This window comes from Rhinolophus sinicus, chromosome 5 (assembly GCF_057876585.1).
Source record: "Rhinolophus sinicus isolate RSI-liver-muscle chromosome 5, RSI-T2T, whole genome shotgun sequence".
Lineage (NCBI taxonomy): Eukaryota > Metazoa > Chordata > Mammalia > Chiroptera > Rhinolophidae > Rhinolophus > Rhinolophus sinicus.
The window spans coordinates 8,325,060-8,347,612 of record NC_142505.1 but is presented as its reverse complement, the minus strand read 5'-3'; the positions used below and the strand labels follow the sequence as shown (position 1 = coordinate 8,347,612).

Here is a 22,553-nt window from a genome sequence, read left to right as displayed (position 1 = left end):
CCCTAAGACCTCTGTGAAGGGGGGGGGGGGGGAGCACGAGGGACCAGAGCCACACACTGGGACCACCAGCGCCCAGGGTTTATTTTCCAGTTAGCTCAGTCACCTCAGGCAGGGCTGGCTGCACCAAGTGCTCACGGGGGTTCTCCCTGGGGTCCTCCTGGGCTCACACACACAGAAGCTTATCTACAGGAGGAGGGACTCCTGGATGACCCCAGGGGCAAAGTGGGCGTTCCGAGGGCTGCTGCTTAATAAAGGTAAGAGAGCCACTGGGTTAGACCACCCAGGCCTCGGGGGAGGCAGAATTGCCGCCCCCACCTGCCAGCCAGGGGAGACTGCGTTGTGGGTCCTCCTCCTTCCCTACTACCCCGTCTGAGCCCCTTGAGGACTGCTGGCGCCTCCCAAGTCCTAGGCCTTGGCCAGGGGCCATTTTCCCAACAGGAAGTCTCCCACGGTCTCATCGACCGAACCCTCTGTCTGTGCCAGGCCAAAGCACTGACTTCCCCAGCCCTTGGGTGGACACCTTCCCCGAGCTGAGGCATTAGCTGTGACCACACAGTAAGCAAGTGGCAGGGTCTGGACTTAGGGCCAAGTTCGGTCCCCTAGTCACCAGTTCCCCCCGGCCCTTTCTCCTCTGCCAGGGCCCCTGAGGCCACAGGCTGAACCTCTGTGCCAGAGGCAGTACCAGCACAGCCTGTGGAGGAAGCGGACCACCCACTCCCACAGATGCCCACCCTGTCCCCCTTCCCCTGGTGGTAAACGTCAGGTCACTGAGGTGCCAGGAGAGCAAGTGGGGCATGGTTTGTGCACTGACTTTTGTTCAATAGGGTGGGGAGAAAAGCAGAAGAGAAACTGGGTGTGGGGAGAAAACTGCAGGGATTAGTAAGAAAAAAACTGTCACTCAGAAACCTCCAGGGATCTGCGAGACCACAGTAGGAGAGATGACTCCTAGCAGCAAAGCCCCCCCCCCCCAACACAGGCTTCAGAACTACAGCTGGAATGAGGACACAGCGGGGGGCAGGCAGAGGCCAGAAGTGCCAGGAAAGAGCAGTAACTCCTGGGGGGGGGGGGGGTGTAGCGGGGGGGGGGGGGGCTCTCAGCAACACTGCCGCCCACTGTCCCCTGCATCCCCCCCACACACCCCCAGAGCTGAGCACTGGTCAAGCGGTCAAGAATACCTGGTCCCGTCACTGCACAATCCTGGGCCTCAGTTTCCACATCTGTAAACATGGAGGCTATGCTAGGTGTGTCAGGCTAGGTCTGGCCTCCTGATTCACTGTGAGAGTTAATGAAGAGACTGCCCCTCATTCACACCCAATTTACCACCCCTCCAACCACACCCCCACGCCCATCATCGCCAAAGGGCAAGTCTCAGTAGAGGTCACGGGCATTGGGTTCCGGGCACTGGGTTCCGCTGGGCCCTGGCCCTTCCAGTGCAAGACCAAGGTTGACCCCCTCCCGCCCCAGGCAAATCACGTCAAAAACCTGACAACAGATATATATATATATATATATATATATATATAATTTTTTTTTTTTAAAGACTACATCTTTTTTAACAGATATATTTTTAAATATCCATTTGTTGGCCTTGGAAAAGTACCGAGGCCATGAGGATCCGAGGGGCTGCAATTGGACAGATAGATGTGCAACAGGTGAGCCTGACAGTGGCACCTCTTTCCCCTTAAAGCCTGTGTCTGCCAACAAGCAGAACTTCCTGCAACCTCATGGGGCTGAAGAGAAAAAAATATGTGTTCAGAACAGCAAAGCAGTAGGGGCCCTGCCAAACCCCCAGGCTTTCTGTTGTGACCCCCCGCCTGACCCCCATCCTCAGAGTAGGGGTGAACCTGAAAAGACCATTTTTTACAAGGCCTGAAACACAAATTGGCATCAGCACAGTTGCTGACTGGCTGCCCTTCGGCAGAAGTGGAAACGTAACCGGAAGAGGACAGGATGCCTTTTCATCAGTCCAGAGAGGGTGGGTCAGGGCACCCCGAGGGGCTGTCTCCCAGAAGCTGGAATAAATTCTCCTTAGAGGAAAACAAATGATCTGGAACCTCAAATTATCTCTAGAACTTTTCATATACAATATCCAGGATTCAATCAAAGCCATGAGAAAAAATAAAGACAAAATAAATACATTCAGAGGAGATCCAGATATTAGAATGATCAGAAATGAAATCTAAAATAACTGAAATCAATAAAAGTTCAGGAAGGTAAACCACAACATGGAGAATTTCAGCAGAGAATTTAAAAAGTTAAGAAGTCAATAAATGGGTTCAATAGCAGTTTAGATACAGGTAAAGAAAGAATTAGTGAACAGCAAGGTAGGCCCAAAAATGTCCAGATTGAATCACAGAGGAAGAAAAGTTGGAAAATACAGAAAAGGGCATAAGAGACATATGCAACATGATGAAAAGATCTAACAGACATGTAATTAGAGTCCCAGAAGCAATAGTTAAAGAGATAATGACTGAAAATTTTAGAAAATTAATGAAAAACAGCAAGCCATAGGTTACAGAAATGCTGTGAACGCGGAAGAAAGACCTACCTGGGCAAATCACTGTCAGACCACTAAACACCAGAGACAGAGAAATTCTTAAACAGACACACGACAAAGGAGAACGTAGGACTGACAGCTGACTTCTCAACAGAACAGAAACCAGACTTCTAGCTAAATTAGCCTTCAGAGACAGACTTTTCCAGGCAAAGAGAAGTTGGGAAAAGGAGTCATCAGAGGATCTGTTTTTCAAGAAACACGAAAGGAAGTGCTTTAGAGACTGAAAATGACCTCAGATAGAAGCCCAGGGAGCCCAATGCCTTTCAGGACCCGGCCCTTTGCACCCACATGTCCTGGGCCACCCACAGTCCCCTCCACGTGGGCAGCCACTGTCCCAGTTGAGTCTGTCTATCCCAAGGGGGCAGACACAGCGGCCCCCTGGGTACCTCCACTGTCACTCGCTCTGATCCAGGGCCCCCAGTGCCCCCTAAACAAGTCTAAACTTCTTAACCTAGTCCTGGCCTCATGCTACACACTTTCTTCCCCACTGGGCTTCAAGAGCTAACTTAACCAGGTGGCACTGTAAGCCGTCCTTCCCCTTCCCCAAATGTCCCCACCCCCCCCAAGGCCCCCTCTGCCTCACTACCCAGAACACAGCAGCCATCACACTGCATGCATGTGGCTCCTTGCTGGTCTGTCCTACTCGCCCTACAGGCCTGGGAGGGCTGGGCACAAGAATTCAGGGAGGGCACTTGAGAAGGAGCTTCTGGGTAGCCGGGGGCTCTCTGGGCCTCCTAACACTTGGGAAGACAACGCAGGAAGCAAAGAAGTTGTGCCCTGGAGATGAAAAGAGGGCAGGGATGCGGCTGGGTCAGGGCAGCCAACTCCAAAGTGACTTCTGTGGTCTTTGCGGCCAAGCAATAGGGAGAAGTCCGAGTTCACATCCCACTGAGTCTCCTTAAAACGGGAAATGTCCTTTTCCATTTCCTGTCGCTGCTTCCTCCCCAGTGTCTGGGGAGACTTGTCAGGTGCCAGAGCGGGCATGGTGACCACTAGGACGCTTCCTTAGGACAGCTGCAAGGCCCCAGGGTGTGGGCTGGCCAGGGAGATTCTGGGGAAATCACCCCTTGGGGGTGTTTTTCACTCCTTCCACATGTGCCATTCAGGGGAGGGGGTGGAGAAAGCTCGAGTTCGCTGTAAAACGTGAAGCCCAGCAGCAGGGTTCTGGAAGGCCGGAGTGAAAGAAAGCTTCCAAATGATCTGGTCTAATCCCTTCACTAGCAAATGAGTCTCAGAGAAAGTCTGCACTGCTCATGGAGGTGTCCCGGCCCCTGGCCTGCCTCACCCACTCGTTCATGCTGATGGTCTTACCCTTTGGGTGTTAGCCTCACTTCTCCGACTGCTCTTGGGGCCACTCTACACACACACCTCTGCTCTGGACCCCTGGAGAGAGGCCAGAATGGAGCAGCACCCCATGGCCTGGCCACTGAGAACAAGGCCCTCCCCACCTGGCTGCCTGGGTTCCGTCTTCCCATACAGGCCCCTCAGGGAGAGCTGGCGTGAGGCTCTCTTCAGTCACAGACATCAGCGCAAGTCAAGGCCAGGAAGGGCCTGCAGGCTCCTGGGGACCAGCGCTGGCCGCAGGTATCAGCAACTCTAACCATAGAGGGCTTTCAGTTGGAATATCCAGCGTAGAGACGCAGTTCTTCCAGGAACACACACACTCCTACCAACCTTCTGTTTGCTTTAGGCTCCGCGCGCACTGAGACACCCCCACATCCCCAACATAAATAACAAGGCCTTGTTTGATGCTGCTGGAGGCTGGACGCTGCCAGCCCAGGAAAATGAGGTGAGAGGCAAGGCCCACAACTGCTCCAGAGCCTGATCTAGTCACTTCCTTCAATCCCATTAAAACGTTCCAGCCCCAAGACTACTTTTTTGGTCCTTGCCTGCTGTTCAGAGAAATGGTAACAAAACAGGGACAAGCAAAACAAAACTTTCTATAGACAAATGTCTCTGGTAGCATAATTTGTAATAGCCTCGGGGCAGACACCTCTGGGCTCTCTGCTGACAGAGCACCCTAGAGTAGCCTACAAGCACCTTCCAGAAGACAGCCAAGACCCAGCGGGCACAGGACAGTGCAATCAGAACACCTGGCTCAGGGCAAAAAAAAAAAATTACTATAGGTAAAGTACAAGATCAGGATGGAACACGTCACCGGAAACAGATGGGATACAGCACCATTCTCAAAATTCCTCTCCCTCCCCAAGCCCCTAAAATCACAGTGGGTCACAGGTGTTAGAGGCAGAAATAATGCAGTCACACCTTCGCCTTAAAAACAGGGAGGCCAGGGCGGCCGAATGGCTCAGTTGGTTAGAGTGTGAGCTCTGAACCACAGGGTTCCGGTTCGATTCCCACATGGGCCAGTGAGCTGCGCCCTCCACAACTAGATTGAAGACAATGAGCTGCAGGCTGCCAAACAGACCCTCTTTGTTTCACCACACAGCTGCCCGGTGTCCCTGCTGCCCACCCCTCCAGCCCCAGACAAAAGGGCATGTGGGACACAAGACCCAGCACCTCCCCCTTTTGGGGCAGCACTGAGGGTGAAGGTGGTAGAGCGGAACCAGGCCTGGCCCGCCTTGGGAGCTTACAGGCAGAGGACAGGAATGCTGCCGTTTCCCCATCTGTGACATGACAGGGCTAGATGGGCTCAGCTGTTCTCCAAGACAGGGAACGGGCGGGGTCCGCTCTACTCCCTCCCAGGTGGGAAATCACCTGCATGAACTATGGTTTCCGCACCTCATGGTGACCACACCCACCCGAGAACAGGGAGGATGACTGAATGACAAGGCGTTTGGAGGACTGAAGGTGGTGACACACAAGATTAAGACTGTTTCCCAGCAGAAAGGACCCAGTCGACCCCACCCTCCCCACACACACAGGGGAAGTGTATGACCTGGCACACTGGTACCACCTTCCTGAAACCAGTTCTCTCTTCATTCATGCTCCCACATTCCAGGGCCTATTCCTGAGTAGCAGGATCAGGAAAAACAGGGTGGCTGCAGGTCTCGGTGATGCTGCCTCAGCACAAATCCTGGAGCCACGTCGATCTCGCTGCCCATGCCTGGGACACCCCCATGCCCTGGGCCAGAGGGAGGTAACTCAGGAGGCAGAGGTGGGAGCTACTCAGGTCGTTACCTCTAGAGTGGGGCAATGTTTGCAGAATCAAGCTGACATCATGGTTCACAGACACCATCCTCAGGACCCAACTCGCAGATGACAGGTCTGCCATTTGCCAGCCTCAAGGGATTGGGCGCCAGGCCAGGTCTGGGCTGGGCCTCAGCTGGGGTGGGACCTCTTCACGTAGAGTTGGAGAACCGGTTTTCTATCCCGAAGCAGGCAGGTTAGTGGCCCAGTTTCTTCTGCAGGACGTGTCACGCACCCCAGGGTGAACCACTGCCCCTAAACAGTGACTTCTCCCGCTGGGTGCAGACGTTGATCCATAGCAGAAAGGAGGCAGTGGTTGTGGGGGCTGAGGGTTTGGGGCTGCTTGTTCCGGCACTGAACAAGACACGCTCCCCTGCCCTGTGCCCGATGGGGTGTACAACACCTCCCCTCTCCTCCCACCTGGCAGGATGGCCACGAGCGTCAACCACAAACCCTACCTAGACACATCTCCAGGCACATATCAGCCGACCTGCCATCGGGAGGGAGTGACCGAGGGCTTCACCAAAAATAGCTGACATGAACATCCTTCTCTGTGGGCCAGCTTTCCAGGGCCAACAGACCACATCTTTATTACCCAGGCAGTAAGAGGGGGCTGTGTTAGAGATGAGTCGTGGTAACCCCGGCAGAGGTTCTTAGCTGTTCTCAGCCACAAGGGCAGGTTGGCTGGGAGAGGGCAGGTCCAGACCAGAAAAGCAGGGTCCCTTCTGGAGGTGGGTACCTGTCTTTTCTTTCCACAGAGCCTAGCCTGGGCTGGGGGACCTGCGGGGGGCTGACCCCCACCTGATGGTGACTCGGTTGTTATGGGGATGGATTAGGATTTGTCCTGAAGACAGCAACAGAAATTTTAAAAAGGAATTGCGATCTACAGGTTCTGTGCAATTCCAATCAAAATCCTAGCAAGCGTTTTCAAAGACATTAAGGAGCTGATTTTATACGTTATAAGGAAAGGCAAAGGAGCTAGAAGAGCCAAGACTCTGAAGTCTCCTTGGGCAGGCAGGCAGGCAGGCAGGGGCAGAGAGAAAGGTGGGCAACTATCCAGCATGGCTGCCGAGGGCCGAGGTCCTGGGGCGCCTGCCTCCAACGCTGCTGGAGTCCCGTTTCCTCAAACACAAACTGAGGAAACACACTGGCCCCACCGTGTATCTGGGCAGACAACCGGAGCTGCGCAATGATGCTGCCCCTCTCCTGAGCACGACACTGCACCACGTGAGGGGCGCTCGCCTACGGAGGGGCTCCCAGCCACTCATGTCTCGGTCACTTGCTGACTCCTACTCATCCACCCAGTGTGTCCACTGCTGCCCTATCTGCAAACTTAGCACAGGCCTCATGTAAAAGTTAATTCTGCCTTTTCCAGGAGTGTCTCGAGCCTTTTAGCTCCCTCAGGAGAGCCTCAAAGTGTCTTCCTTCTGCCTAAATCCCCAGCCCCAGCCGGGTAACAGCTATGCCATTTGTTCCATTCCCTAGGGAATCAAGTTTTCTTTTTCTCCTCACCTTTCTGTTGAAGATACTCAGGTGGGGAGGCTCACTGAGGCAATGTGACTTGCCCAAGGTCTGAAAGCTGGTAATTGGCGGGGCCTGGGCTTGACCGGGGGGAGCTGCTTCTAAACCCTGAGCTCGCTCCATCTGCCTAGTTCCTGCAGTTGTGGTGCTTGCTGCCGAGCAAAGAATTGCCTCAACACCTGTGACTGCCTTGAGTGCTGTGCAGAGAAGGTGCACGATGAACTAGCTAACAGCCAAAGGAGCTGGCCGCCTGCCACCTGCCTGGGCAGTGCCACGAGGGCACCGTTAAACCTCCCTCCCTATTCCAGTGACCTGGATAGAGCGGGGGTGGGTTTACGAGTGGGGGTTGGGGGATGTCTGTCTGTCGTGCAGGGCGCCAGGCAGGGTCTCTGCTCCCGCTCCCCGCAAGAGAACGCAGGACACGGTGAGGCCAAAAAGGAACACCCACGGAGCCATAGGTAGGGGAGTCACACCACTATAGTCTCGCTGGCGGCTGGGTTGGAGACACAGGAAACAGGAGCCACACAATTCTCAACCCTCACTGCGCCGCTTGCCCGCTCAGCCACCATCTTCTTGCTAACCCCCATCTTCTGCTAGCGTAGCCAGGGCAGTTATATTAGTGGCCAATGGCTCACTGGTTACAGCTGACGGCCAACTAGCCACAGCTGATGGCTATGCAATCACAGTTGATGGCCATTTACTACCTGAGCCAGCACCTGTCTATGTGAGGCCGAGAGCCTGGAAACTGCTTTTGGGGGTTCTGTCCCCACACTGTCCATGCCTCCCTAACAAGGGGTTACATCACTCACCCTTTCACTCTGCTGGTTCACACCTGTGGGCCTTCACTGCCCAAATGCTACCTTTTGGGATTCCAGACCCAATTCAAGAGGCGTGTTCTCCATGAGAACTTGTCCTGCTGACCGCAGCTGAAGGCAGCCCTGAGTGGGCACCACATTCCTCTCAGGACACTTCAGGAGGGTCGGTGCCCACAGGGCTTACCCCGGCACCTGGGCTGACCTGACCCGAAGTAGGCTGTGCTTACCTCCCAGGAGCCCAGACACTCACTGGTGACTGGCCTCAGAGGTCATCCCTCCCCCTCCCAGTGGAGCAGGAAGGTTGTCCCTTTCTCCCCAGTGGCAAAGGGGACCGTACTGGGGCTGTGGCCTAGGGGCCTTGGAACCTGCTCCCAAGCCATAAGCATCCTACTGGGAGTCCCTTTCCAGACTCTGGGTACAGAGGAGGAGAAAAGTCCCCCTTCCTTGGATGGCGGACACAGACTCTGCTGCCTTCTGCTCTTCCTGGAAAGCTCACACTCAAGCCCTATACCCCGTAGTCTGGGGTTAAACCCACATGGATCTGGCCCCTTGATATGGGGCCCCAGGCTCTGCCCTGCCTTCCCTTTGCTCTCAGCCTGTTGAAGTCAGGAGAGTCCACGTTTCCTGGGGGCTACAAACGGGGGCACAACTCCACTGCAAGCGGGGGCTGGGCTTCCTGACAACCAAGGGGGTCACTGAGCAGCTGGCCCTGCCGGCCAGGTAAGGGATGCGTAGAGAAGTCCAAGTCCACCTGCCCACGGTCTCGGGACGGACAGCTGCAGAAGCCAAGATCCCGATTACCACGAGCTGCTGACTGTTTCACCAGCCTCCACTGCCTCAGGAGGCCCATCAGAGAAAAGCCATGAGCAGGACCGGCTGAAGCAGAACCCAATTCAACGTCCAGCACCTGTGGCCCCTGGGCTGCTCTGAGCAAAGAATAGGAGCCTTCACTTGCCCAGGCGGTGGGCCCAGCATGGGACTTCAGAGAGGGTGTCACAAATGACCCATTAAGACCTGGCAGTGAGTGGGGTCTCTTTTATCCAGAGCTTTCTGATAGGAACTGTGCGTCCCCTTCACTTTCTTTTTCAGTGTTTTCATTATGAAATATCTGAAGCACCCAGAAAAGTTGAGAGAGTAACGCAACACATGTATTCAGCTCCCCCGGACTCAACAAAAGCAACATTTTGCCATATTTGAGACAGGTTTGTCCCTCCTCTTTTCTCCCCCTTTCAAAGAAATCACATTGTCATGCAGGGTGTCATGCGGGGTCTCTGGTCCCTCTCCCCACAAAAGAACGCAAGACATGGTGAGGCCAAAAAGGAACACCCATGGAGCCATAGATAGGAGAGTCACATCACTATAGTCTCACTGGGGCTGGGTTGGAGACACAGGAAGCAGGAGCCACACAATCCGCAACCTGCCATCCACTTCTCTCTGCCAACCAACCTCACTTGCTAAGTGCAATCCGCCGTGCTAACTGCAATCCGCACTTGCCAGCCCAGCCGCCATCTTCTTGCCAGCCCCCATTTGCTGCTAGCGTAGCCACAGCAGTTATATTAGTGGCCAATGGCTCACTGGTTACAGCTGACGGCCAACTAGCCACAGCTGATGGCCATCTACTACCCGAATGAGCACCTTTCCACGTGAGGCCGAGAGCCTGGAAACTGCACTCCTGGCTCTGTCCCCACACACATATTTTAGTGGGTTAAAGCCTTTCCCTAATCCTGTTTCCTCTGGCTGCACCCGCAGCTACTCTGAGGCCCTGAGTGAGCCCTGCTATTCCCTGGGCCTGTTCTTCTGCAGCTTTTGCTTCACAGCCCCGACCTCTTACCACACACGTGCCAATCTGTTAACAGTCTGGCTCCCTCCAGAGAATGTCAGCTCCATGTGGGGAGGGATGAATTTTGTCCACTACTGCCTCCCAGGGGCCTAGAATGGTGCCCTGGACAAATAAGGCAACCAGTGCAGTCGGCCCTTGCTCCTGCCCTGTATGTCTCAGTCTGAAGCCTGCTTTTCCCTCCATTTAACACCATGTCTGAGATTCAATCACATGGTTCATCACTCAAGTCTACTGTGCGACCCAGCCTCCCACCTGCTAACCAACAACCCTTCTCTTTTTCATCAAGAAGGAGGCTCAGAGATAGGACCTCCCAGCACAGCAAAGACAGCCCAGAAATTGGGACTCAAGGCTCCAGGCAACGAATGAAAACCTACGAACTAATCAGAAGAAAACCAAAGGTTCTCTCAGCAGTTACCCAAGAATAGGGGGAACTCTGCAGGCACCCACCCCCAAGTCACACAAGGCTGGGGTCACTTGGCAAAGGAGCAACCACCTGGCCTTCGTCTGTCATGGCCAAGGGCCTGTGAGGTGCTGGGGGTGCTAAGGCCCAACAGGAAAGCACAGAGCACAGTGCCAGGGTGGCGAGGGTCACAGCGCTGCCATTCAGCATCACCAGCCTGTCAGCACAGAGCTGTTACCATCGCAGCCCAAGTAAGGTGGCAGGGCCGCTGTGAGGGCAGTGTGAACGCACGTGGTAAACTGTCAGGTCCCGTGCACGCGCGCACCCCTGTAGACCTGGAAAAGCCCCATTTCATTTGAGATGGGCTCCTGAACAAGAAGGCAGAGGGGAGGGCCTGGCCTGGGGAGGGTTCCACTCACACTGGTAAAGGCAACACGAGGCTGTGACACCAGGAAGGCCTGCTCCCAGGTGCCAGCCCAGCTTCCTCTGGGGAGCATCCCTTCCCTTCTGTTGTCCCCTCTCAACGAACAGCTCACAGAGGTCAGCTTCCTCGGGGCACCAAGATCTATTCCCCCAAACGAGGAGGTGTCTGCACACGCCCTGGGCCTGAAGGAACCGCTGAGTGCCGAGGACATCAGGGCCGCCTGTCCACACAGACTCCAGATCTGACCCCAAGCAGAGGACCCCAACTACCCTTGTGGCCCCAGCTCAGGGCTGGGGTGGGCGGGAGGACACGAGACCCCGGAACTTCCCGCATGGACGTGCTAACAGACATAAAGGATGTCTCCAGCTCACCAAGAACAATCGCACAGCCCCCCACGCCACCACACGCTGGTTCTAACATTGCCCAGTAAATTTTTTTTTTAAAGATTTTATTGGAGAAGGGGAACAGGACTTTATTGGGGAACAGTGTGTACTTCCAGGACTTTTTTTTTTTTCCAACTCAAGTTGTTGTCTTTTCAGTCTTAGTTGCAGGGGGCGCAGCCCACCATCCCTAGCAGGAGTCGAACGGGCAACCTTGTGGTTGACAGCCTGCGCTCCAACCAACTGAGCCATCAGGGAGGCAGCTCAGCTCAAGGTGCTGTGTTCAATCTTAGTTGCAGGGGGCAGAGCCCACCATCCCTTGCAGGACTCGAGGAATTGAACTGGCAACCTTGTGGTTGAGAGCCCACTGGCCCATGTGAGAATCGAACTGGCAGCCTTCGGAGTTAGGAGCATGGAGCTCTAACAGCCTGAGCCACTGGGCCGGCCCCTGCCCAGTAATTTTTGACGCAAAGCAGCCTCCAAAGCCCTCCAGTGCCTGCGACCTCGGCGGGTAAGAGCTGTGTGTAGGAGACTTAAGTTGACTCAACCAGATGAGTCAACCAGGATTTGGCAAAATACTCTACATGAACTACTGAGGGCAGGTGCAGGAGAGCAGAGACGAAAGAAAGCAGAAGAGGCCTCCGAGCCAGCTCTGCAGGGAGACCAGCACGTCAAACGAGAGCAGAGAGAAGGAATTCCAGGCTGAGAGGAGAGCTGAGAGATGACACTGTCAGCAAACGCTGAGGCCAGTAAGGGAACCCAGAGGAGGCTGGCCCAGGCCGGATGGCCCAGGCGGAGCTCAAGCCCAGGGAGAGTTTGAACCTGATTTTGCAGGTGCTATGCCACACCAGGGCTTCGAGGAGATAGAATGTGAGGAAGAAAAGGCTGGTGGCTAAGAGTCAATGGGTGAAGGGTGCAGAGAAGGCTCCAGCTAGGGACAAGGGTGGGTTTTTAGGTCTGAACAAGGAAGCCCTGGGGTGGAGAGGAAGAAACAGGGGAGAGACCTGAACGCAGAGTTGGGAGGACGTGGAAACCAACAAGGGCTGGAGGAGAGCGCAGGGCAGAGCTGTAGGGGCCTTACCTGTGCTTCTCACCGTCCTCCTCCCCATCTCTGAACTGCTTGGTCTTCGGCTCCCCATCTTCCTTATCCTGAAAAGAAAGGGAGGAAACCACCTGCTCAGATGAACGTTCCCATGTCCAGTCACCACTGCGCAGGCAACTAATGAAGAGCAGACGTCTTAGGAAGCACACGCCCTGGCAGGGACCAGCTTGGTGTGGCAGCCTCCGAGCGGGCACAGGCCTCATTCCTTACCCCTCAACTCCTCTGGAAGAATTAAAAAGCCCATGACCCCAGCTCAGCCCAGGCTCAGGGTGGCCCTCACGCAACACCAGCAGAAGGACCTGGAAGGTTTTAGGTGGTAACAAAGCTGGTCGATGGGCTCACGCTGCCAGGCCACCAGCCTCCTTCGTGGGTCTGGATGGAGCCACCTGCTGAGCTGGGAGACACTGGGGAAGAGCAGTCACCAGCAATCCAGGGAGGACAGGCCTCCTGACTCCTGTTCCGGGCCAGGGGTTGCTCCAGAAATATCTACTGGGTTCCTTCAGGAGTAGCCTTACTCAAACTAGGACCAGGCTTGTAATAAGACTCACCCCTGCAATGTATTCAGGGAGACAGCGGGAAGGGGAACGAGTTTGAAGTTGTTATGGGAAAAATTCTTCTACATCTGGTTCTTTTGTCTTCCTCCTGCCCCCAACTGCTCTGTAAGTGTAGAGAATTCATGTTCATCTCACCCTTGACCCAGTACGCTTTACTCCAGGTGCACTGGGGGCCCTGGCAGAAGGGCACCACCAACCACACTGCTTCCGCCGTCCGCCCGCAGCAGAGAAAGCTTCCTGGGGTTTCTCCCTCACCACGTGGCAACTGCTGCTAGATCAGCCTCACCCTGCGGACAAATGGACACACGGGTGTGTGTGTGTGTGTGTGTGTGTGTGTGTGTGTGTGTGTGTGTGTGTGTGTGTGTTCGAATGCGTGTGGCCACGCCCTCAGCGCATGGGGGAGAGGCTCCCGGACAGAGCCCCCCCAGGGTCTCCCTGCACGGTGAGCTGGCCCTCCAGGGGAGTCAATGTGCACTACATTACTGGCATGGCCGGCCTCTGACTCCGCCTGCAGCGGTGCTCTGAGACCGGTAAGCCCCGTCACAGGGGACCTGCTGTAACGAAGATAAGGACAAGCTGACACTGACACATGAATCAGAAGGAGAAGCTGCTTGTACTGCCTCCCCTAGGACTTTGTTTACGCCACTGACAAGTGCCTCCTCGTGAGTGCCGTTCGCTGAGTCACTTCCTGCCACTGTTCGCTGTGGAGACCCAGAGAACACACAGACCCCACCAGTCCTTGGCCATACCTATCGGGGAGACGACCACCGAAACCAGGCTGACAGCCCAGCCCAGGCACAGGCTTGTCAGGCGTGAACAAATCGAGATGCACCCCCTCCCTCTCTCAACCCAGGGCCGCTCAGTCTCATGGGGACAAGGCAGCAGGAACGAGTGACAGCAGATACATGAGAGGTCAACCTAGTCCTGTGGGGGGGCGGGGGGGAATCCCTACTAAGGGCTGAGCAGGACTTGGGTGGGTGGGCAGAATTTGGGGAGACAGGAGGAGGAAGGGCATTACTGGAAGGGAGCACAGCTTGAGCAAAGGCGGGGTGTGGTCTGAAGAACACGCAGGTAACTGGGGGAGCAGTCAGGGTGGAGGTGAATGCAGGTAAGGTTGTCAAGGCAAGGGGAGCTGATCACCTGGGGCTCTGGCCAGGGTTCTAAGGCAACAGGAGCCGGAGGGGAGCCTGGGGAGCCTCTGCAGGGAGGACCAGAGGCCTCTCCTAAGAGCCTGCAAGGTGGGCAGGTAGGCCCAGGGCGGAGAGGCATTTGCTTGGTGATGGCCAACGAGGGAAAGGAGAGCAGAATACAAAGTTGTAACTGAGAAACAAGTTAGGGTTCTCCACGTGGCTCCCAGAGCTTCTGGGGCCCTGGTGGGACCTTCCACAGAGGCTACGACGTACACACCCCTCCCTGACTAAATGTTGGCTGATTAAACAGGCCAGAAGCCGGGGCACTCAAACACAAAGCTCCTTGCCAACTGCCAGCCAGCAGACTCTGATGGCCAGAGGTGCCTGCCACAGGGGAAGAGGGTGATGGACGCCTCCCGTTGGTGAGTAAGGACAGAGGTGGAAGAGCAGAAAAGACTCAGCTGTCCCCCAAAGTGGGCCGGTGGGCAACCCACAGGAGGCTTCTTTCCATGGGGGCTGTTAACCTGGACCAACTGATAGAAGAGGGTGGGGCCTGTGGGAATGGCCTTTGGGAACGAGTCCTTTGCAAACACCATGCCCCTTCCCAGCCCTTGAGCAAGGGCAAACTCAGCGGCCACGGCTGCCACCACCCTCCTGGAATCCCAGAGACACTCAAGTGCCTCAGCAAAGGCCAAGTTATTCATTAACAAAGGAGAAAACACCACCTGTCTAAAGGACATTTTTAAAATGCCCAGCAGTTTGGTGGGTGGGGTGCAGCACTGGCTCAGCAGATAGGGTGAGGTTACGGATGACCCCAGCCTGGGATGCTGTGCTATGAGCAGGCGCCATGAAGAAACGGTGTGGGGCAGGAGCAGAACAGGCATTGGCCACACAAACGCGAGGATGGTGTGCTCCAGCCTTCCTGCTAAGCAGCGATTCAGATAGGGCAGTGAGCATTCACGAGAAGGAAAACGGCTTCTAGGCAATCCTGGCCTAGGCCACCAGGCAGGCCCCTCACTGCCTGGGATGGGGTAGGAGGTACAGACCAGCCTCACAGTCCACCCCAGCCTGCGACCCAGAGGGCTCAGAACTGGAGGGCTGGCAGGAGTACTGCGTTCAGGACCTCAATTCAACCCCTGGGGAGCCGGGCAGAGGTAGCTCGGGTCTGGAGCAAGGTCCTCCTGACCACCATCCTGTGTTCTCACCAAGGAGATGACAGACGGTGTACAAAGAGTGGCACTTGGTTTCCAAAAACAGCTCTGATCCTGGCCACCTCTCCCGTGCTCCCCCACATTCAGAGCTGGCCGTGTGCACTCAGACCGGCCAGAGCCAGCCGAGTCTGGGTCTAAACACTGGCGGACACCCAAGGGGGGGGTGTAGGCAAGCCGGAGGTACACAGCATCCCCGGGGGTCTGGAGACACCCCTCCCACTCCGAGACCCTTAAATCCAACCCACTGCCTAACCTGTCTTACACATTTCCCCACCCTTTTCCCTCCTTCCAGTCCGTTCTTCATTACTTCCCCCTCTCCTGTACCAGCCACACAGGTCCCCACCAAACCCGACCACACAGCCACCCCCTCCACCCCTGCCAGCCGGCCAGCCACCCCCTTCACTCTGGAGGACGCAGATGCCTGCTGCTCTTTTCTCTTTTTCGTAATCCACCTCCCCTAAGTCTCTCTCTGCCTTTTCCATCATATCACTGGCGTCCCCTTCGAAGACCCCGGTCAGATTATACTGCCCGTCAGCTCACAGCTCTCACTGGCTCCCCCCACCACAGGACAACAGCCACTGCCCTGAAGGTCCAGCCTCCCAAGGCCCCACCACTTGCCCTGCAGGCCACTCACAATAGCCCGTGGGCACCTTCTGAGGTTCCCAGGCAACAGGCTGTCTGGGCCCAGAGCACAAGAGGGTCTGACCCAGGCCCAGGGCACAAGCCCGTGGTCATTCCTATTCATACTCATGCTTGAAATTCTTTTGCGAGGAACAAAACTTTTATGAATAAAATAGGGTTGTGCAAGATTGGTATTATTTCTTCCTTAAACGTCTGATAAGACTTCAGTGCAGCCACCTTGACCTGAAGTTTTCTTTGCGAGTTTTAGACACAGGGTTCTATAGATTTTCTATTTCTTCTTGAGTTGTGATTAATTTGTATATTTCAAGGAAATATCCATTCCACCTAAGTTACTGAATTTACTAGCATAAAGTTGCATCTAATTATTACCTTATTATCCTTTTAATGCCTGTAGGATCTGTGGTGATGTCCACTAATATTGATAACGTATATCCTTTCCTCTTTCTTTATTAGACCAGCTAGAGGTTTATCAATTTGGGGACATGTGCAGACTTGGTGTTTTGATGTTTGCTCCTCAGTCTCCTCCTGGAAGGAGCCCTCACTAGCTGAGTACACCTGCCTCTGGATGGTATACGAAATGGGCGGGGGCGCCTCAATCCATATTTGCTGCCCGAATGTAGGACCACTACTAGAAGCTCAGTCAACCAGCAGAAATGCAAAGGAGGGGTGGGGAGAAGGGGGGCTGCTGCACCTCTTCCTGCTGCCCTCCTCACCCAGGCAAAGACAAGGGTTCCTCTTCCCTGGGACCCCCGTCTCCTGTGTGTGCTGGGTCTACCCTGGGCACAAGGATGAAGGAAACAAGAATCCTGCCCTCAAGGATTTTAAGTCTATTCAAAGGAGCAGACTTAGAACATGGAACTCCGCCACGAGTGGTGAGGAAAGCAGGTAAGGGCAGGGTTCTTGTTTCCTCCATCCTTGTGCCCTGCACAGACCCAGCACACAGAGGAGATCGGGGGTCCCAGGGAAGAGGGACCCTTGTTTTTTCATTACATGTTTTGTATACTTAGGGAATTGGCACGGGACAGTGTTGCAGGGAAGAACGTAAGTAATCCTTAACTCAGTTCTAAACGTCCCATGGCAGGCTACCAAGAGGCTAAAGAAGGCAGAACATTCCTGGGGAAGGTAACTGCCTGGCAAAGACATGACAGTCACGCAAGGGCACTGTTAAGACCTGCAGGGCAGAGCCACGTGGCCGGCCTGGCTGGGGCTGATGGAGGTCGGGGGAGAGGGGCTGACAGGGCTTTCCTCCAGAGCCACGGGTGGCTGGGCCTGGCACAGGCTGACGCTCTGAAAGGGCACTCTGGAGGCCTAGAAGGCGGGTCGTGGGAGGAGACAGGTGAGATGCTCCACTGCCAGCCTGGACCTGCGGTTTGTGAGAATGTGTTGGGGAAGGTGGTTAAGACTAATGAGGGCTGGGAACTGCCAGCAGGGGCAGCTGTGCTGAGGCAGGAGCGCTGTGTTGAGGGGACAAGGAACAAGCCCCTCCTTCATTCTAAGAGGAGCTGCTGCCAGAAGAGAAAGAGGGAGGCAGGGAAGGGTTAACAGAGAGCGCTCGACTTCTTGGTTTTTTTTCAAACTTTTATTTATTTTAAGTGTGTTTTTCCAGGACTTCTCATCTGGGTTCCTCCCACTGTTAGCCCATCACTGCCCAAGGCCAAGGCGTCAGCTCAGCACAACCTCAGTACAACTGGTGTTTGTGCCCAGGAACAGCCCTGCTGTTCAACAATCAAGAGAACAAGGCCCCAAATCCTAGTTCCCTAAAAAGGTGAAAATGACCCGTTTGAGCCTTTCCAGTTCTGACTCTGGCCCAGAATGGGGAAAAGTCAGAGAGAGATGGGCACGAATTGAGGCAGGAAGGGGCTGACAACGCTGAGGGTGAAGCTGACAGGTTTCACAATTTCACTGTTGCCCATTCTCAGCGCAGAGGGACTTCCTGTCGGGTAGGGCTGTGGTGGGAGCTGTGTTCCGAGAGCCCTTAAGAGGTAAGCAGTAGGGCAGTCACCCCGAGTCTGACTCACCCTGAAGATGCAGTGATAAGTGTGGGGCTAAATGCCACCCCGCCTGGGCGCAGAAACTGCACAGCTCTCTACTGCCCAGGGACTGGGGACAGGGTGGGGAGGGCAGCAGGTGATGCGGGAGGGTTGCAGGGCCCCTGACTCTGGGCCCTTGGCACTCGATTTGCTGCCGGGACTACCTGTGCCCATTCTGTCCGCCCAGCAAGCAGCGAGCTCCTTGAAGACAGATGCCTGTCTTACCCATGGCCTGACAGCCTCCAGCGGGTACAGCACGGTGGTACAATGTGCAGGCTCTGGGCCAGAACCCAACTGGCAAGCCTGGCTCCATTGTGCCCTGTTGTGTGACCTTGGGCAAGTTATTTGCCTGTGTGGCCTCGGTTTCCTCAGCCATGAAAACAGGGGCTATCAGACCGATGTGATGGCACGACAAGCATGAAGCGATCAGGTAGGAAGGAGAAGAGCTCGCAGCTTGGGTGCACAGGGCAGCAGACCCTGAAGGCCAGCGCGAGTCTGGCCAGTGCAGGGAGGCAAGGGCTGCAGAAGAGCTGCGGGGCAACAGGCCCAGGCTGCTTGTGTCTGCAAAGTCACGCTAAGCTTTCACTTTCATCCTTCCCACCTGGTGCTCTCTGCAGCCCCAGGGACAGACGGGCAGTGTGACAACGACAGAAGACCAGAAGACGCCAGACAATCCGCACAAGGGACAGATCTTCTGACACCCCACGCAGTACTTCACCAAGAACCAGACTGAGTTCGGCAGGGGTGGGTCACTGTGCTCCTGTGGGCACGGGCAGCCCCTAAAGCGGGGGTGTCCAAACTGCGGCCCGCAGGCCAACTGCGGCCCATGATGCATTGTTAATTGGCCCTCAGCAAATTCCAAAAATATATTTAGTTTACTTAAATAAACCAGGTGAGGCAATACGTACTTCACCTCAAGTGAGTGGCCCGGCTGTTTGTGTATTTTACCGCATATGACCCTTGGTGAAAAACGTTGAAAAAAGTTTGGACACCCCTGCCCTAAAGGCTGGTGAGCAGAGAGAGAAGAAAGTGCCCGGAGCTGGAGCTGGGAGCACAGTAAGGAAACTGCAGATAAGGCTGCAGATAGGAGCCGGAACTAGGTCAGTGGCAATGGGATAGAACAAGGGGCTGCCTGAACGCTGCAACGGACAGGGAGGAGGCAGGGACGGCTGAGGTTCTGACCGTGACTCACCGGGGAGAACGAAGGCGCCTTGGATAAAAAAGGTGGTGGCACTCAGGGGACAAAGAGAAAGGGTGTGGCGGCTTTCAGGCAGACCAGGGCCGAGGCCTGATGCCTGGAGTCTGACGAAGGTGGTGGAGACAAAGGCTGAGGGTCCAGCGCCTGGCCAGGTGAGCTCAGCAGTGGAAAAGAGGGGTCACTCCCCACAGGGGCAGGGTTGGTCCCACCATGGACATCCCATCGAGGCCCCTCACACAGCCCTGCCCCAGAGCACTGTGTGGCAGAGGAATGGTGGGGGGAAGGGAGAAGTGAGGGGAGGCTGGCCCCACACCAAGTCAGGTCCTATTCTTGCCCAAGTGCAACTGGAACACTAGCTGTGCCCAAAAGAGGCAGCAGATAACCCCTCCAGTGGATTATTAGTCAACAAATATTGACTGGCTCCCCTAGGAGCCAGGTGCTAGGTACTTCACGCTGGGTGCTGAGGAGAAAAGTGTTCACAGACCAGGGTGGGGCCCCCGCCTGGGCCCCCAGACAGGATTCCAGAGGTCAGTGACCAGACACACACAGCGGCTAGCGGTGAAAAGGCTCATTTTTCCGGAGTAAAAATCCACATTTCGTCAGATTCTCAAGGGGGTAGTAACCCAGAAGAGGAAAGAGAAGGTGTCAATAGCACGGAGGTGGGGGATTCGCCAGGTGGCACAGGTGTCTGGAGAGGCTCTGCAAAGGAAGCACCACCTGTCCTGCATGTTGGGGGTGGTGGTGGTGAGGCGGGGGGGGGGGGGCAGCAGAGGGGACACCCAGTACTGTGAGTGTGCCCTACATCCCCAGAAGGAAAGAAGCTCTTGGAAGGTCATGCCAAGGTCCTTCACACACGCCAGCCTGGACCAGTTCCTCAGGGCAGCCAGGCAAGGCTCCAAACTCCCGCCGGCCCTCCCCACAGGAGGCTCTGTGGTGTGGAAGCAGCCCGGGAAGCAGGGGCACAGGCAGGGGGTAGGCAAGTCACAGCTCCACTGCCAACCTGGGGCGGGACCAGGACGGGGGCAAACTGCGGGAGCTCTCTGAGGCTATTTCCTCCCGTCAGAGTGGAGCTGGTGCCATTTCCGCAGGGAGAGCTGAGGACTAAACACGGTAACGTGGGTCCACCATCTGGTGCAGGACCCCACGTGACACCCACCATGGGAAACAGTGGCGTCCTGGGTGTTCCAAGCCCTGCTGTCCATCAGCGATGGGCCTGACTCGAACCCTGAGCCCTGACACTTGCCACATCCTCCTGAGAACCAGATGTTCCCCATTTTCACCCCCAGCCCCTTCCCAAAACCCAAGAAAGCAGACAGCCTCTTGAGTTCCGGGAACCACAACAGACTTAACGGTGACCCTGGACCCAGGGCCCAGACCCAGGTGGGAAACAGAAGGCTCACTACTGTTAGACCAACCAACAGAGAAAATGGTGTACACCTGACATTTTTTAATGTAGTAATGTGTGGATAGAATGCATTATTCTTTTTTGATAGCATTTCTTTATTTTTTTGCCAAATTTCTATAGGTGACAAAGTTGATTTTTAAAAATGAGGCTCAAGGGACAGCTGGATAGCTCAGTGGGTTAGAGGGCGAGTTCTCAATAACAAGGTTGCCGGTTTGATTCCCACATGGGATGGTGGGCTGCGCCCCCTGCAACTAAAGATTGAAAACGGTGACTGGACTTGGAGCTGAGCTGCGCCCTCCACTAGACTGAAGGACAACGACGTGGAGCTGATGGGCCCTGGAGAAAACACACTGTTCCCCAATATAAAAAAATTTTTTAAGTGAGGCTCATTCATATTAAGAATGATGGGCGTGACTTCCTTGGGGCTGAGTGACGAGGCCCCAGACGGGAGGAACGGGAGGAACAGGCACATCTATGAGGCTTCCCCACAGAGGCCTTATCTTCACCCCACAAAACTCCTCTGCTTTCAGACGCCTGGTGGGTTTCAGCATTTTCCCCTGTACTTGCCGCAGGTTACACCCATTTTTAGCAGACGGGCATTCTTCCCAGGCGCCCGCTAATGATAACTGTCCCAGACATCTGACTGGAGCTGGATTGGCCTAGACCAGATTGGGTTTGTCACCCATCTTCCCTCCTGGATTGGAAGCTCCAGAGGCCTGTCCACCAGTGTACCCCAGTCCCTGGCACATAACAGCAATGTGCGAATGGACCAATGGTGAACGGATGAATGAACAACCGGGGAGGCAGGATGCAAAGGCAAGTTCCCCTCTTACAGACGATGTCCCCCACCACACACACACAGCTGGCCTCCCAACAGCGCCAGGGCACAGGCACCATAGGGCTTGCCTCATGCATCCAGGGGCTGAGGCTCAGGGACACCACTCGGCTCTGTGTTATGTCAGACCCCACACTCTTTCCATCCGTTTGGGGACACAGACAGCCGGAAGCCCAGGTCCCTGCTGCCACACACAAAGCTCTTTCTACCACACATCTGCTCTTTCGTCCCTTGGTTGTTTGTTCTATTCATCCCTTTAACAATTACCTTCTTTTCCTGTAGAATGAGAGCAAAAACCCCAACCGTGCCCACTGTTTCGTGTGGGAAGGCTCCAATCTAACTCGGTTCCATGAAATTAGAAGACTTCCCAGTAGAAGGGGAGCTCTGGGAGGGCTGGACCCAGCTGTCATTCATCTCTGTTCGACTGTATTTCCTACAAGAAGAGCACTCGTAACAGTACACCAGGCCATTAATTACTCAGTTAAAATCATCAGTATTATTTCATTAATCATAACAAATCGAATGAGGTCAGCTTTCTCCTTTCACAGACGAGAAAACCGATGTGCAGGTAAGTAACCCCCAGCACCCGGACTCACACGCGCTTGTCAGGGTCCAAAGAGCACGTGGGCCTCAGGCCTCGGCCGCTCCCCTCCCAGTACTCGGCTCTGGCCCTGCTCCCACCCCCTCCACCAACACACAAGTCCTCCTCTGGTGTCGAATGGCACCTCAGCATCACATCACAGGAAGAGCTGACAGCTCTCCCTGGTGACATTTCAGAGGGACATGACCAAGCCATCAGGAGCCCCGATATAGTAATTTCTGGGCCAGGAACTCCCATCCCAGAAAAGCATCACAAGGAGATAAAAGAGCGATGCGTGCAGAGGTGTTTATAGCTGTGTTTCTCATAATCAGGAGAACAGGAAGTATGAGGTGAGTCTGACCTGCAGGGCATGTCAGCCAGGTCTCTGCTCTGCAACCGGCCAGAGTGGTCACTAAAATAGCAGCCTGACAGGCAGGGCGGAGAAACAGCACACACAGGGCGGCAAGAGGCGCAGCGCCCACACCCACGACCAGGAGTGCGACCATGGCAACACTATTCTGACAAGGCCAAAGGCCTCCCGGGCTCACACAACTTCACTGCGGGGAGTATTATTTCCCACTTCCTTTAATTCTGTAGCCAAATGAATTAATAACAAAATGATTTAAAAACAAAAGCACGAGAGGAACCCAGCTTCCGGGGGCTCAGTCTTGACTATGCTCACACCCTAAACAGGCTCTTCTGACCCTGGCCCGGCTCATCCGGAGAGCAGGAAACCGGGAAAGAGCCCAGGAGATGTCTAATGACCTTTCTCAAGCTTAAAA

At 55.1% G+C, this 22,553-nt stretch overlaps 1 protein-coding gene and 1 long non-coding RNA gene across 7 annotated transcripts in view; one reads left to right on the top strand and one right to left on the bottom strand.

The window, feature by feature from the left end:
- The window catches only part of CCDC12 (coiled-coil domain containing 12), a 56,113-nt gene that overhangs the window by 7,752 nt on the left and 25,808 nt on the right, over positions 1-22,553 (bottom strand). For both annotated transcript variants that reach the window (XM_088798197.1, XM_019724015.3), the window contains one exon: positions 12,166-12,233. In XM_088798197.1, the coding sequence (XP_088654323.1) occupies positions 12,166-12,233 (68 nt within the window). The remainder of the gene's footprint in view (positions 1-12,165; positions 12,234-22,553) is intronic.
- Positions 13,119-20,612, top strand: LOC109443521 (uncharacterized). 5 transcript variants are annotated; one of them, XR_016021255.1, is made up of 7 exons: positions 13,119-13,652; positions 14,181-14,292; positions 16,177-16,608; positions 16,731-17,059; positions 17,330-18,183; positions 18,371-19,103; positions 20,477-20,612. It is a non-coding gene; the product is annotated as an uncharacterized LOC109443521 (long non-coding RNA). The 5 variants fall into 5 exon arrangements; XR_016021257.1 differs by having other exon boundaries at positions 13,122-13,652; positions 16,731-17,488; positions 17,648-18,183; XR_016021256.1 differs by having other exon boundaries at positions 13,122-13,652; positions 16,731-17,488; positions 17,643-18,183.